Genomic DNA, 15,378 nt, shown 5'->3' on the forward strand with positions numbered 1-15,378 from the left:
GATCTCCCAGCCCTTTTATTTGCTCAGCACCCATCACATCCATTCAGCAAGAAAACCATGGCCCAGGCACCTGCAAAACCTCATGGCATTCCCCTTCGCAGAGCAAGTGATGTCTTTGGGGCTGTTTAATCCTCCATGCCATTTCCAAGTCCCAAAATAAACCCTGGAGGCACAAACCTCCTTGCAGAGGGTCTTCTGAATCACAGACCTCCATTAAAAGATTCTCTGCATTACCTTGTCCGAGCAGTTAAGAAATCTCCTCCTGATTGTACCCTCCCGCCCCAACACACCCCTGAACGCCCCCCCCCCCCCCCCCCCCAAGCAATTAGAGCAGAAATTCAATGCACAGAAAATGCGAGCTGGACAGGAGAAAAGAGTCTGCATGAAGGAGGCAAAGCCTTGTGTGTTGCAACTGGGGGCAGGTCTTAAGACTCCGTTCACCAGGTAATATTCTCCTGTCCCTTCGCTCCTGTCTTGCCTCCACAGGAACCCTGGAGGCAGCACCTGGGCACAGCAAGCCAGGCAGCCACCGAACTACAAAGGAAAGGCCAGCACAGCCACAGCCCGCTGAGGGTCACAGGCTCCAGACCCAGGGGTGAACGGCAAAGCTGCTTCCCAGGGGATAGTTCCAACCCCCAGCAGACAGAGCCCGAGCCACCCCCGAGGCTCACCCCCTCTGGGGATCGAGTGTGGCTCATGCCTCAGTCTCCCCATGGGGAAAGGGGCCACAGGGAGCGGCACCAAAAGCATGGGGGGTCCAGGGGTCAATGACACGGTCCCTCCTGTCCATCCCCCTCCCTGAACAACCTCCTTCACTGCCAGCCGCCCTCCGCAGGGGTGGACAAGGAGCCCCCTGCTATACCCCAGTGGGGCCTCAGACCCCACATCCACTGTCAAGGGCTCTCAGCTGGGCTGGGGGCTGAGCTGCTGCCTGGGCTGGGCTTGGCGAGCTGCCGCAGGTCCCGTGCAGACCTGACAGCCCACTGGGCCAGCTCCCGCAGCACCCCCAGCCCCCGCAGCTTCCTCTCGAAGAGGCCCAGGTGGGGGGCTGGGGGGGGCCCAGCCCCCTCCTCGCTGGGGGGTCCACGGCTCTCCAGCCGCAGCAGCTCCTCAAGGTGGTAGGCAAAGGCTGAGACCTGGAGCAGGACGGCCGCCAGCGCCCGGTCCAGGGCAGTGTCAGCCTCACCCAGCTGCTCCCGCTGCTCCTCCAGCATCTGGGCCAGCAGGGCCCGGAAGGCCCGGTATGCCGCCAGGTTCTCCAGCAGCCGCTGGGTCCCCGTCTGCTCATCCCAGCGCTCCACTGCCGCCGTCGGCACCCCCTCCACCGCTGCCACGCTGGCTGAGGCATCCAAGCCCTGCCGCTCCACCTGCAGGGGCAAGAGCAGCCAGAGGTCAGCAGCAGCAGGAGAAATGGCGGGGGATCCCCACCCCAAGCCCCACCTGTGCAGCTTCATCACTGACCAGGAGGCACTCGGGGTAGTGGAAAGCTGGGTGCTCGAGGTTTGCCCAAGCATCGGCTGGCAGTGCCAAGGCCCAGATACCGGCAGCGCTTCATCCCCCACCTCCGCCGTGGGCAAGAGCCCTCGCGCCCTGGCACAGCCGCCAGGAGCCCCCTGGACCCCGGCAGCGGCAGCCACCCCACCAGCATTCCCAGCCCCACGGGCAGCTGGAGGGAGCAGGGCAAACTCACATAGGTGTCCAGGAGGTCGATGACGTCCGAGCGCATCTTCCCAGCCAGGCGGATGCCTCGGCTGCACAGGTCGCGGCGCCGGAGGGTGGCTGAGGTACTGTCTGCTGCAGCCATGGCCTGGGCAGCTCTAGCATGCACCAGGCTCAGGGCACAGCGCCTGCCTGGCCCCGGCAGGACCATCCCTTGCTGAGCTGGTGCATTCCAGCTGGGAGCTCCACTCACACGTCCGCTGGCCTGGCTCTCCCCCTCTTCCATGCCTGGGGCCTGGCACAACGCTGTAAATTCCCGCCTCTGGGATCAACAGCGACAGATTATTTCCCTAATTCCCCCGTGTATTGCTACTCCAAGCACCTTGCCCAGAACCGTCTTGCCCAGCAGCAACAGGCTCCCAGCCCTGTCTCTGACCCATTCCTCCCTCCCAGCCACACAGTGAGATTAGCAGCACACTAATCCCCCCGGCTCATGCCAGCGTGTGGGAAACCACTGCCGGGAAGAGGCAAGCAAAGCCCGGACATTGCTCAACATCTCAGCCTGGGCAGCAGGCTGGGGCCTGAGCAGGGCAGAGCGCTGGGGGTTCGCCAGCAGGGGACTGAGGGGAGCCCCCGGGCTGGAGATCCAGCTGCAGGCTGGGCTGTGACCCAGACCCTGACAGAAGGCTGCAGGGGCCTGTCCCAGCCACCTCCAGCCCCCTTATTCCCCCACAGCAGAGTGGGACCAGGTCCCCAAGGTCTAGCCCCCTCCTTTCCCAGAGGAGTCTACAGACAGGGGAAGGGGTCCTGGCCACCCCAGGGCAACACCAGCCCCCTGCCACAGGTGAGGAGCTGCATACACAAAGACAAAAATAGCCCTTTTGGTTGGCTTGCTTTTTCCTCAGTGTTTATTTTGGTTACGTACCACCCAGATTAAAAGAAAAAGAAAAAAAAAAAAAAAAAGAAGAAGAAAAAACAACACAACAAACAAAAGACCAGGAGCTGAAAAAGCAGTTTCCCTTTACTATCCCGGTACACCCAGCCGTGCCCCAGCCTGGCTGGGGAGCTGCCGGCGGCCCCCCAGCCCCAGCTCCCAGGGCCGGTGGCCAACGCAGCAGCGTCGTTGCCACCTGGTGGCTACTGCAAAAAACGCCGCTGAGCTCCGGGAGCCCCCCGCTCCGGCTGGCTCAGCCCCCGGCCCAAGCCCCGCACCCCGGGGCCACCCTCCAGCCCCCACGCCGCTGCCCGTGCCGGGCACAGCGCCCGCAAGCTCTCCGGGGCGCTGAGGGCAGACGAAGGGCCCTGCGCCCCCTCCGTTCCCTCCCCGGGAGGAGAAAAAAAAAATAAATACCGGGGGAAAAAAATACAAAAAAGTTTATTGCAAACTACTACAATAATTTATTGAAGCAAACTGCATGCGAGTGAAGGAGAGACATCGAGGGAAGGAAGAGCCGCAGGAGGGCTGTGTCAGTTATAGGGCTTCAAAGGGGAGTGGGAAGGGAGCTACACCAGTCTCTCCTGCATCGGGGGTTAGCAGGCTGTGGTTAGAGGACAGACAGGCAACTGGCCAAGACCAGAAAAAAGAAAAAGGAGAGCTACAAGAGGTGTGGATGGAAGGAAAAGGCAGGGATTGGCAGGGATCAGAGGTGGCTGGGCTGGGAAGTAAACGAGCTGCTCGATTCTGTGTCCCAGGAATGCAGGCGACAGCAAACTCTGCTCTGCTAGGGCTGGCGGGGGCAGACGCAGGACAAGGCAGCTTCCCTTGCCTCCCAGCCAGGTGCCAAGTGTCACGTCACCAGAGGCGAGCAAGCCCTTGACCCAAAAGCATTTTAGTGCCATCCCTCAGAAAACAAAACCCCCGAGCTCTCCATTTAGTGTTCTGTGCAAGCCTCTGCCCACTCCGCACCTCCCACAGGGCACAGGGGCAGGGCATGAAAAGCAGCTCCAGCAGCATGGTCTGCAGCAAGCGTGGGGACAACGTGGCCGAGCTGCACCACAGGAGCTCATCTGCTACCGGTGGCCAGGATGCAGGCCAGGAGACATGCCACCACATGACTCCCCAGACAGAAAACGCGCACTGCTGGGGGGCGAAACCATGCAGAGTTGGGTTTGAACACGTCTCATTGTGCTGCTTCTCTTTAGTTGGCATGGGGAGGGGACCAGCTGGCCACCCAAAAGCTTCCTGCTGGAAATCACAATAAATTTGATCCAAGCAAAGCAAGAAATTGGATCATCCCAACTGAAGAAACCGGTTTAGTTTAACACCGTACCATCGCGGACCTGACATGCACCATCCCAGGAGACCCGCATTCAGGTATGTTGGGCCCTCGTCCTTATCTCCAAGAGAGGCTTGTGGCCAGATGCATCTCCTGCAGGCATGGGAGCCACACCGATGCTGCGATGCAAGAATGTGGGATGCCCACACCCAGGGCATGAGACACCACGGTTGCAAACTGTTCAGCCACTAACCACACCAAGACCAGCAGTGTTTCAACTTGCTCTGACAAAGATATCAGTTGTAAGGGGGGAAAGGAGGCAACAAATCAGGGCATATGGCCCAATAAAAGTTGTCAGGCTTAGGCCACAGCTGGATTTCCAGGCAGCACAGGGACAGAGTGGGTGTTCAGTCAGTTTTCTGTAAAAAGTTCCCAATTAAATTCCATGTTTTATTGCCATTCTCCAGACCCCAGGTACCCTACCCTATTTTGCCTAGCTGCTGTGTGCTACAGACCAATTTAGCTGATGTTCTGCTTGGACAAGAAACTTCAGCTCTGCTCCCGATCACATAAACCCAACTGAAAAAACAAGCAAACAAACAAAAAGCCCAGGTTATTCTTCACCTCTTCCAAAAAACACTAAGAATTCAAGGCCACTGAATCTCCACACAGTTTCAGGCAAGAGCAAAAAGATCCAAGTCTAAATGGGATATGATGTGTCTGCTATGGAAACTTTTCCAAGGGCTCAGAGCTGTCCTAACTACACCGGCAGGTAACACTTGAACTGCCACGTTTTACATAAAGCAGGGTTGTTTGCACAGAAGAGACCTTTGAGAACATGGCTACACAACACCCTCCCCCCAGAACAGGGGCAGGGAGATGAACTGACAGCCCCTTAAGTCCTGCATCAGTCTATTGCCTTGGATAAGCAAGCCTGAGACAACCATACCCAGTCCCTGCTTCTGTATCTTTATCTAGACCTGCAAAGGAGAGGCGGAGTTGGATGAGGAGCACAACACTGCGCAGCAGCAAGCAGCTCACAACCGTCCTAACTCACGAGAACAAGTTCCTGGCTAACGATGTTCTTCCCTGAAAGGCTAGGGAGCAAGGGGGAGGCAAAAAGAGCATTTAATGCAAGGAGCTCACCCCGACCTGGGAGGGAGGGAGACAACAGCCAGCTGTTCCATCACTCACCTCATCCTCCTGCTAAAACGCTGCTGCAGAGACTCCCACTGCAAACAGGCTCTTCTCCAGGGACTCTCCCTCTACTCTGGAAAAGCTGCAAGAGACATCTGACTCCAGAATGCTGCCTTCACCTCAGCTCTCCCAGCTGCTGTTACAATGGCACTCCCTGCAGCTCACTAGCGCAAAGGAGCCTACTAGGAAATAGCCTGAACCCCTTCCACCCCCGCCCCCTAAGAACATAACTCAAAAATACCGACCCTTTTTTAATCAATAAATAAGGAATCTTGTTACCACAACACAAAAAATGAAGCATGTTCAAAGTGCAAATTACTGTCGTCAAACTGGGATGCTCCTCCTTGCCTCTCCCACGCAGGGCTCCCATAGCCCCCGGGGCCTCTCCAAGCAAACATGATCTATAAGCCAGGGCGTTCCCTCGACTTCCTGCCAGAGCTGGAGCAGAGGAGTGCAGTGGGGAGAGGGACGTGCGCCGTTTCACAGCTCACCCTGCTGAGGGGGCCTAAAGTGCCAAAGCCGAACTCCCAGCCCCGGGAGGAAGAATGAGACTGCAAGGACCAGAGTGCAGCGATGCATAGAAGTTGGGACCAGGGGCGAGAGGGAGTCCTAAGAAACCTGTCCAGAGCACATCAAATGCTTTCTAGTTCGCAAGTGGGGCCACATCAAGGAGCCAGAAAGGCACCTGCTTTGGGGCAGAGCGAAGGGTTTCAGCAGACTCCCCTCCCCTGGAGAAATCCATCGCTCAATCCAACTTGCTCTGGTAATGGCAGCATGTGCCCCTTTCTACAAAGGAGCAGTGGGAGAGAGAGAAGTGGTTGGGAAAGAGGATGTGCTGTGATCCACGCTGGAGGGGAGCAGCCCCTTCGGTTATTTACTAGTATTGTAAGTGTTGTTTAACTTTTCTCTCTTTCAGTGAGTGTCTCTTTTTCTTTCTCCCCCCCTCCCCCACCCCCCAACACCCCCCCCCCCCGCCCCTCCTTTTAAATACAGAGTCCAAACTGTCCCAGCACCCACGTGCTCCCCACACACTAGGGTCCAGTGGAGTCTGAATCTTCGATGAGCACCTCTGTGGTGGCTCCCAGGATCTCTGTGTTCATGACCAGCCCCTCCGGATTTGCACTGCTGCCACTGCCTACAAAGAGCTTGCCATCAGCCACGAGGCTGACACGCTCTGCCCCACCGCAGTATGCCTTCGGCATCCCATCAGGGTTCAGCAGCAGGCAGTCTGCTGGGGCAGCACTTCCCAGGGGGTCGGGAAGGAGAGGGAGGCCCTGGCCATCAGTGGGTGGTGCAATGGCCTCAGGATTAGTGCCCAGGATGTCGGTGCTGGTGATCAGGGCACCCGCATTGGCAGCCAGCGCTTCAGCAATAAGCACTTCAGGGTGGCTCTTGGCTTTGTGGGCCACAACACTGTCCTTCTTCTCAAATTTCTTGCCGCAAATGTTGCAGGAGAACTGGTAGAAGGAGTCCGCATCATGCTTCTTCATGTGCCAGTTGAGGGAAGCCTTCTGCCGGCAGGTGAATCCACAGATCTCACACCTGGGAGGGAGAAGAGGGAGGTCACAACAAAGGGACATCCCCACGAACTCGTGGGGACAGCCCAGGAAAACAGCAGGGGCTCATTAAAATGGGATGTCACCATAGCACCAGCTCTTCCAGTTTTATTTGCAGAGGGCTTACGTTCCTCAGATCTCTACTGAGACACTGCCTCAAGGAGCCAGTGAGACAAGCGGCAGCTCAAACAGTCCTGCAGGTGTGCGTTTAAAGAGAACCGAGACACCAGGAACAGGTTCCAGCCCTGACTTCAGAGCTGCCCCTGCTCTCAGTGCGGTCCAAGAACGGGTGCATCCGAGGGTCCCTCAAAGTAGGAGGGCAAGAGACAGGCAGAGGTACTCACTGCAAGGGCTTCTCGCCCGTATGGATCATTCGGTGCACTGCCAAGTTATGAGAACTCTTAAACGCCCGGGCACAGTACTCACAGATGTAATCCCTTTGATCTAAAAAAGCAATACCAGTTTGAGCATTACTCTCCCCACAGACCTGCTCCCTTTCCCAGTTCTCACATGTTACAGGTAAAGCTGCCCAAGAAGCAGCAGAACCAGAAGTGCCAGCAGGCATGGCAAAGGAGGAGGTGTCCCACAATACACCACACCAGCTGATCTGGAGAGTTAAGGTGTTAACTCTCCTAAGAGCTAATTATCTGTTCTGAGCAATACTGTAAGGACTGGCAAATTAGCATACAGCTTGGCTTGGTTTATTCCTCTACAGAACCCCTGAGTGATACTTGCCAAGAGGTGAATTAAAGACTCTAGAGCCTCCCTCATTTCCTTAAAAGACAGTAGCCCAGAAGGAAATAATACCCTGCTGCTACTGCAAGTCTACGCCACCTGCCTTGGCTTCACTGTCCCCAGAAGTCCTAGAGGCTTCTCCATTTTCCTCCCTCTGTCTGTTCACTGACCCGAGGAGGAGTTTGTATCTGTTTCCCACCTCCCTGTACCTGTGTGGTGTTTGGCGTGCCGCAGAAGCTGCTTCTGGAGTCGGAAGAGCCGACCACAGGAGGGATGAGGACACACGTATTTTTTCTTCAGCAAGTGCTGGTACTTTATGTGATGCTATAAAGAAAGAGTGAAAGCTTGTAGACTCTCTCTTTGCATAGCTAAGAGCACAGCTGAGACACATTGATCCCAGATGGCCCCTCAGCAGGCCACCAGATCAAATCACTGACAAGACACCCTTATACCATGAACACAAACACTTTGATCTCCGTTGAGAGAAGAAAGCCAAACGAATGTGAACATGTAGCGACAGGACAGATACAGACACACAGAGCCACAACTGGCCGCCACTGATTAAGTTTACCAAAAAGACAGTGTTAGAAAGGAGTGCCTCAGTGCCTCCAGTGACGGATTAGCTGCCTGTTCCAAGCAGCCCTGCCCTGCCCTCACAGATGCCATTCAAGAAGTGAAAAATCTGAACCAACCTGCAGGTAACGTGGGTGAGCCAAGACTGTGCCACAGCCTTCCATCTCGCAGCGGACATACTGTATCGGAGGCTTCTTCCTAAGAAGTCAGTAAGGAAATGGGCAGAGCGGTTAGCTGATGCATCCGAAGCCAAGGCAGCAGCAAGGTAAACGAGTGCAAGTGCAGCTCAGCAATGTGAGAGCAAAGGATTACTGCTCCAGTATTCCTATTTGGGCTACGCTAATAGAGACCCTGTCTAAGAGTTCCCTCCAGTCCTAGCACTACTTAAGGTCTCTCCCCAGGGCCAAGAAAACCCCAGGAGACAGAGACTTCCCAGAACCTTATTACTGGGCAATATCAGGCTGGGGATCAACTCAGAAGTGGGGAAGACACAGCATGCTGCGGATATCCCCGCCTCCCTTAAGGCAGACTTCTATACCGTGCAAGAGAGTTGGCTTTGAGACAATGAATATCTGTGTAAGATGCAAAGGAAGCAAGTCTTCAGAACAGAAGTGAGTAGAAGGGATTGCTTACCTTCTTTTGGGCAGCCTTGGACTCTTGTCATCCTTTCTCCTCCTTCCCCTCCTGTAACAGGGTTACAGAAACAGAACTGAAAGAAGTGCTTTACATTGGTAATGGGCAGCGTTTTTTAAGTGTATGCTATAAAGCAGGAGCGCATTCTAAGAAATACTACAGAACTCTTCTACACTTTTAGGCTGAAGGGTAGTAACACCGCAGCCAGCAAGTCAGCTGCTCTGGCAAGTCAGCCACCTGCTCTGGATCAAAACACCTGAAAAGTTTCTAAGGAAATGCTCTTGTAATAGATGGGCAGGTTCCCTAAATAAGTTAAGTAACCAAGCCTCCACAAAAATTTCCCCTGCATTTTGCAGAACTGCTACCTCACACAGAAGACCAATCCTTGTGGAGCTGTGGTGCCCATGTTTCTGATAACCTGGGTGACAACTTTTTCTGCATGCCGTTTGGTAGCATGTGGCAGACCTCAAATCACCCAGCTTCTGCCAACAGTGTCAGGCTGCGGCTGCATGACTACCCGCTAGGTTTAGCATACAATGTATTTTTGAACATGGTTGCCTAGCTCAAATGTGTCAGCCCACCATTCACAATTGAGTGGCTACCAGTAAATAGGTATCACAAAGCTACAGTCCAACAGGCTGCGGTTAGAAATTACCAACTCTTCTGCCACAATGAAGCGAGAAAGAGCTATTTTAGAAAATCCTCAACCAGGCATCACACACTTCACATTTTTTCTTTTAAACCTGCAACTGTCCAAACAACTTGCGACCTTATAATTAAATTCATCCCTTTCCAGGCTGCACACCAGCACACAAGATTCTGTTCCAGACAGTTAGCAAGCTGTTGCCTCATTAACTGCAAGCTCTAGAAAAATCAATCCAGTGCAGGTTGGTGGCAGATTCAGAGGAAGGCAACATTCTTGAGCAGGTCCTCAATCCAGCCCCCGGTATTTACAGACCCCCCCTGCCGGGGGTTGGGGGGGGAAACCAAGCAGCCACAGATGACTTCCTGCCGCTTCATCCGCGTGCCGGCCCCCTGTTTAAAAAGTTTGAGGACCCCTGTTCTTGAGAAATAAATGCTTCATGTGGTTTGCTCTCACAACCCCTCCCATTTCCTAATGCATTTTTTAAAACCATGTAATTTTGCCCACACAGTCCAGGATTGATGGTGCACCCCGTTTCCTCTGCTCTGCTGGGTAACATTTCATACCACACTAACAACATCCATCTGCATGACTAGAAAGAACGGAATTAGTGATCTAGCAGCTATTTTGCAGTCTTCTGCATTAACTATAGCAGCTTATACACCTGTCAAGACAAAAATCTATGTCTGAGCAGACCTACACTTACATGTAAAATGCACCCTTCCCAATCAACAGCTCTGCCCAGAACATTGTGCCTGCTTGATCATATTGCTGCAGAGACACTTACAGTAGATTGATAGAAGTCTTTTCTAGACTGTACCGAGACATCTTTATTGATAGCAAGACTGTGCCAGTAACATGCTGAACAGCCACTCAGCATTCAAACCAAACCCTCTGCAGAAGCACAGATTTCATTATGCACAAAAGTAGTGTCTGATCCAACCAACACAACCACGAGCCTCAGAAAGCCACCTCTCACAGAAAAAAAAAAAAAAAGAAAAAAATTATCAAAATACCAGCATCCTTACTCCTCTCCAATGTAAATCAGCTCTGCAGCAGCTTCGAAACAGCGAGAGAAATTAGAAAGGTGTGCAGAGCCCCACACCGCAGACCAGCAGAGGGAGCCCCATTTGTTCCAATTACTCAGAGGAACGAACACGCAAAAACTGCCTTCCCCCCCCAAAGCAGGGCTTTGACACAGACACATAAATCCAATCTACCTTGCTTGCCAGAAAGAGAGCTTCAGCGCCGAGTTCCAGTGACAGCATACCCAAAGGTTTTGAATCTCCACTCAAAGCACTAGTGACAGACTAGGCAGCAAAAGTTTTTTGTTCTATTTCTCCAAAACGAGGGAGAACACAACTTTTTCCTGAGCTCTGGTATTTTAGTCCCAGATGTACAAGGAGGACACGTACCACATTAGATGTACAAAGTATTCCTGTGTCTGCCTCTAGGCATGCAACAGAAGAGATGTTGCCTTCCCAGGCTGGCTTTCTAATACAGTCTAGTACACTTCAGACATCACAACAGAAACCAATTTTAAGAATGCTCTGAAGTATTTCATGCTGTGTGGCCACATCTAGGTAGGTGGACTAAACCACAGTACGGAGAAAAACTCCCCAACTTAAACTAAATGAAAATACCAAGCCTTTTGCTTTTCCTTGCCTAACGTGCAAGACGGAAGCAGAATTTCTATCAGAACAAAGATTCTGCTCTATTATCTTTCAGGCCCAGAGGAGGAGGGAGGAAAACACTCTTGTACACTATTAAGAAAGCAAAATAGACAATACACACTGCTACATGTAACCGTAGAGTTTTACTCACTTCCTTGGCGGTTCTTCATCTTCCCGAAACTCACTCTCTTCTTTCACTTCTACTTTAATCTCTTTCTGTTTCTCTTTTTCCTCCTTCCCCTTGCTAGCTTTTCTCCTTTGCTTTGGCGCTTCCCTATGAAGACATAAATACAACATATTACTCCAATACCCTTCCCGTTGCGTGTGTTTTACAAAGATTTAAGCAAAAACTAGATCACAGTCCAGGTCTATTTATCTGAAGTCCCACTTCTAAGCAGAAGTATGAACAGGGATTAAGGAAGAACCTGGCAGCCAGCAGGGCTCCAAAGGCTTTGGTCCATTAAAAAACAGTCTCAACAGCTGTAGGCAATATTTAGAAAACACAGTGCCCAATGGGAGCCATTCCACTTCAGCAACTAGCACAGGTTCTTTGGGTCATATTAAGCTCATTCATCTACGATGTCACAATTTTTTTTGGTCTAAAAAACACAGTAAGAATGTAATCCAATATACTTCTCTAGGTGGGGCTTGTAAGTTTCATCTCTCGGATCATCTTTGAAGGGAACTTCTTCCTCACTGATGAGCATCTCATCATCATCACTGCTATGAGAAAAGGAGAACAGAGAACTTTGCAGCAACAGTTTAAGCACTACTAGAGGAATATTCATGCATCATCCCCCAGGATGGAAAAAACGCTATTACATAGCACCTTCTCATCCAGCATGACTGGGGAAAGCTAACAGCTTGCACTGACTAAGGAGCATGATGACAGCTAAAACAGACAGGCTAGGCAGAGCAGTCTCCTCCTGTGAACCCACCTAACGATAGCATCTGCTCCTGAAGGAATAAAGCTACCAGGTGAAACACCCAGACCAAATCTTACTATCCATTCCTCCACAATATCTCCTGACACCTGCAGTCCATCTGCAACCCAGACTGTAAATGCAACAGTCCAGGACTAAGAACAGAGCTACCATCCGTCCCATAGATCCTTTCACAGAAGCATTTATTTTGAAAAAAACTCAGGCCCTTATCTTCCCTTCTTGGGACACTAAATAGGAAGAAATACCACAAAACAGAGCTTCCTACCTGATTCCAGCTGGAGACTGATGTTCTTCTGTGACCTCTGAAAGGAAAAGTCACCATTAGGTTTCAATCTGTGTTCGCTGCAGTGAGCAAATCTGTCTCAAGACACCGCCGTCAACATTCAGTGCCAGGAGCGCTGGTGGCAGAAGGTACTCATGACCAAGAAGCACCACGCCCCTACCAGCCACAGTCTGCACAGAGCTCACATCCAGCTCCCTTCAAAGGTTCCCAAGACCTGGCTATCTTCAGGCACTTTCATCAAAGGGCTTCCCACGTACCGTATTCAAGGTGGTCTGCATTTGGCTCTGATTTGCAGACAAGCTGCAGGGAACCGGTCTTGGATCTGGAGGCACGTGAGTTCTCAGCATCACGCTGGCGGGCCACGGTGGCTGACCGGCTACTGCGCCAGCTTCTGCTAGGCCTGGCTGTGCTGACAGGAGGGCTTTGGGTGAGGATACTGGAAATTTCCTTCTCTTCCTTCTCTTCTTTGGGATCTGAAACACCCATTGCAATCTCTTTCATAACAACAGAAACCTTAAATCCCATCATCAATCCACACTCCTCTCCATTACATGACGTTGAATAGCATCGCTGCCCTGTCTACTCTGACAGGGGAAACCACTGATTCTTACAGATTTGAAACGTAGCTCTGCCCAGCCAGCCAGGACGCACCCCAGGGCCTTACCTCAGCAAGCCTTCCTTCAAAACTCTCAACACATTTCCTACTGCCTCTAAGATGAAACACAAATATTTAAAAACAGCTTACACCTCTCTCTCAAAAAGGCTTATGACTACATACTGGCTCCGAACTCCCCTAAGCACTACAAGACAGACACTCATAAACTTCAGCAACTGCTTTAGGAAAGACTAGCTTCAAAATTGGACCACATCAGAAGTCATGTTTGGAGAATCCCCCAAACACGTATTTAATCAGAACTGTACACCTGACAATAACTCAGAGGGATCTGAGCTGGATGTTTCTAGTCTTATTATAGAGCAAGGAGCATCACAAGCACTGTTAGCCTGAGGTGTCTCCACCCATTCATAGCTTCTACAGGTGGTTTCTTTTTGGCTGATGGCTGATCTCCAGATAGGTTTTGGCAAGATAACAGAACTGGCTGAAATGTCCATGTGAGCAAGTTCATCCCTTAAAAACTGAAATTCACAATAACAGTTTGCTTGATCTCACTTCTTGGTGCTTGCTGTGACACTGGGCCTTAATGAACTCAAATTCAAATGCCTTTTGAAATTTCACAAGCGATGTGCTGAAGAAATCAATCCCAAGTAGCTGGCTATGCTCAGCACTCCAGGTTTGCCACTGCTTTAGTACACGAAGCCACCTGCAGCACTCTGCAGGGCCTGCACTCTGGGCTAAGCTCTGACCCACTCCTTTTTACCCAAATACACTGCTGTCTGGTTTCAGGTGGGTTTCTCCTGCCGAAGCACCTGTCAGTAGTACCACTGAGACGCCTGAGAATTTATCAAGCATTCGCCGGCAAAGTCAGTGGACAGTCCTCTAAGGACTGGGCAGGGAGCAGCTCTGCCATGCCAGAAGTCCTGGTGAAGAGCAAACTACACATCAAGAGCCAGGAGCATGCATCGTCAGTGGGGGAGGTCCACAGCATCTTGGGTGCCATTCACAGGAACACAGTCAGGATACAGAGAGACACTGTTCATGTCCTTTACTCAGCACTCGTCAGACAGCATTTGGATTCCCCCTCAGTTTTGGACTCCCACCACAAGGTGGTTGGGGGCTGAAACACACAACCCGTGAGAAGCAGCTGAGGGAAACATGCTTGTTCAGACTTGAGAACAGAAAACCCTAGAGGGACGCAACAGCAGCCCTACAATGTACAGGCAGGCTATCAAGCAGCTCAAACCTTCTTGCTGAAGTGCACAGCAGGGAGATGAGGAGCAGCAGTCGTCATCTGAAACGGGGAGGTCCGACACAATAAAGGAAAAGCATTTTTCCCCCAGGACAACAGTCAGGCACTGGAAGAGAAGCCCAACCCTCTATGGAGCTGTGCAGCCTCCATAGAATCAGACAGGTTTGGGTGGGAAGGGACCTTTAAAGGTTATCTAGTCCAACCCCACCTGCAGCGAGCAGCGGCATCTTCAACTAGCCCAGACTACTCAGAGCCCCGTCCAACCTGACCTTGTACGTGACCAGGGATGGAGCATCGACCCCCTCTCTGTGCCAGTCTTTCACCACCCTCATGATAAAAAATTTCTTCCTTGTATCTAGTTTGAACCTACCCTCCTACAGTTTATAACCATTACCCCTTGTCCTATCGCTACAGGCCCTACTAAAAAGCCTGACCCCATCTTTCTTACAAGCCCCCAGCAAGTATCGAAAGGCTGCAATAAGGTCTCCCCAGAGCCTTCTCTTCTCCAGGCTGAACAACCTCAACTCTCTCAGCCTTTCCTCATCAGAGAGGTGTTTCACCCCTCTGATCAATGTTGTGGCCCTCCTCTGGACTCACTCCAACAGTTCTCTGTCCTGTGCTGAAAACTCCAGAGCTGGATGCAGTACTCCAGGGGAGTCTCACCAGAGCGGAGAAGAGGGACAGAATCACCTCCCTGGCCACGTTTCTTTTGATGCAGCCGAGGATACTGTTGGCTTTCTGGCGCATATTGCTGGCTTATGTCCAGCTTTTCACCCATCAGTACCCCCAAGTCCTTCTCTGCAGGGCTGCTCTCGATCCCTTCATCCCCTAGCCCATATTGGTATCAGGGGTTGCCCCGACCCAGGTGCAGGACCTTGCACTTGGCCTTGCTGAACTTCACCAAGGTTCACACAGGCCCATGTTTCGAGCTCATCCAGACCTGACTGGAGAAAGCCCTGACCAACATGATGTGAACTCTGTGTTGAACCCATGTTAAACAGCAGGTAGGACCAGAAATATCCTGAGGTCCCTCCCAACCCAAAATCTCTAATTTTGCATCAAGCCTTTTCAACCATGTCATCCTTTTACTTCTAGCATGTAGTTTGCTCTGCATGACTCACTCATGAATCCTTGATTAACAGGGTGGGAAAAATCAACATTTGTCTGGGGAAAAAAAAACAACACCTGACTGGAATACAGGACATGAAGCATCACAACTTTGTTGTTAAAATGGCAACCAAGCCTGATGTCTTGCATGTCATGTCTAAAGCCCACTGCATCAAAGCATGAACCATGCCTTCCTTTTGCCTTTCTGGTTTAGCAGCTCTCAAGGTGAACTATGACTGCTTTACATTTTTAATCCTATTGTGAACATCTTCAGTTTTTCTGAATGCTAAATCA

At 51.7% G+C, this 15,378-nt stretch overlaps 2 protein-coding genes across 5 annotated transcripts in view; both read right to left on the minus strand.

The window, feature by feature from the left end:
• On the minus strand, nt 1–5,210 carry CNTF (ciliary neurotrophic factor). Its single transcript, XM_080404540.1, has 3 exons — nt 5,070–5,210; nt 1,691–1,981; nt 1–1,367 (listed from the first exon to the last, which is right to left on the minus strand). Exons 2-3 carry the CDS (start codon nt 1,943–1,945, stop codon nt 894–896), a joined length of 729 nt encoding a protein of 242 aa, XP_080260666.1. The 5' UTR covers nt 1,946–1,981; nt 5,070–5,210; the 3' UTR covers nt 1–893.
• The window catches only part of ZFP91 (ZFP91 zinc finger protein, atypical E3 ubiquitin ligase), a 26,443-nt gene continuing 14,080 nt past the window's right edge, over nt 3,016–15,378 (minus strand). For 2 of the 4 annotated variants that reach the window (XM_080404486.1, XM_080404488.1), the window contains exons 3-11: nt 12,370–12,585; nt 12,095–12,131; nt 11,519–11,605; nt 11,037–11,159; nt 8,570–8,620; nt 8,056–8,134; nt 7,573–7,687; nt 6,973–7,072; nt 3,016–6,614 (exon numbers count right to left, since the gene is read on the minus strand). In XM_080404486.1, the coding sequence (XP_080260612.1) occupies nt 6,104–6,614; nt 6,973–7,072; nt 7,573–7,687; nt 8,056–8,134; nt 8,570–8,620; nt 11,037–11,159; nt 11,519–11,605; nt 12,095–12,131; nt 12,370–12,585 (1,319 nt within the window). In that variant the 3' untranslated portion in view covers nt 3,016–6,103. Of the gene's footprint in view, nt 6,615–6,972; nt 7,073–7,572; nt 7,688–8,055; nt 8,135–8,569; nt 8,621–11,036; nt 11,160–11,518; nt 11,609–12,094; nt 12,132–12,369; nt 12,586–15,378 lie in introns of all 4 variants that reach the window. The other 2 variants (XM_080404485.1, XM_080404487.1) reach the window with 1 other exon arrangement.

This window comes from Falco punctatus (assembly GCF_963210335.1).
Source record: "Falco punctatus genome assembly, chromosome: 10".
NCBI classification, from domain to species: Eukaryota; Metazoa; Chordata; class Aves; order Falconiformes; family Falconidae; genus Falco; species Falco punctatus.

Excerpts from the sequence above, each read along its gene's own strand:
- CNTF (XM_080404540.1), bottom strand. The coding sequence starts at position 1,945 with ATGGAAGAGGGGGAGAGCCAGGCCAGCGGACGTGTGAGTGGAGCTCCC. Across the intron at positions 1,368-1,690 it reads TCGACCTCCTGGACACCTAT|GTGGAGCGGCAGGGCTTGGA; the intron begins GTGAGTTTGCCC and ends TTGCCCCTGCAG.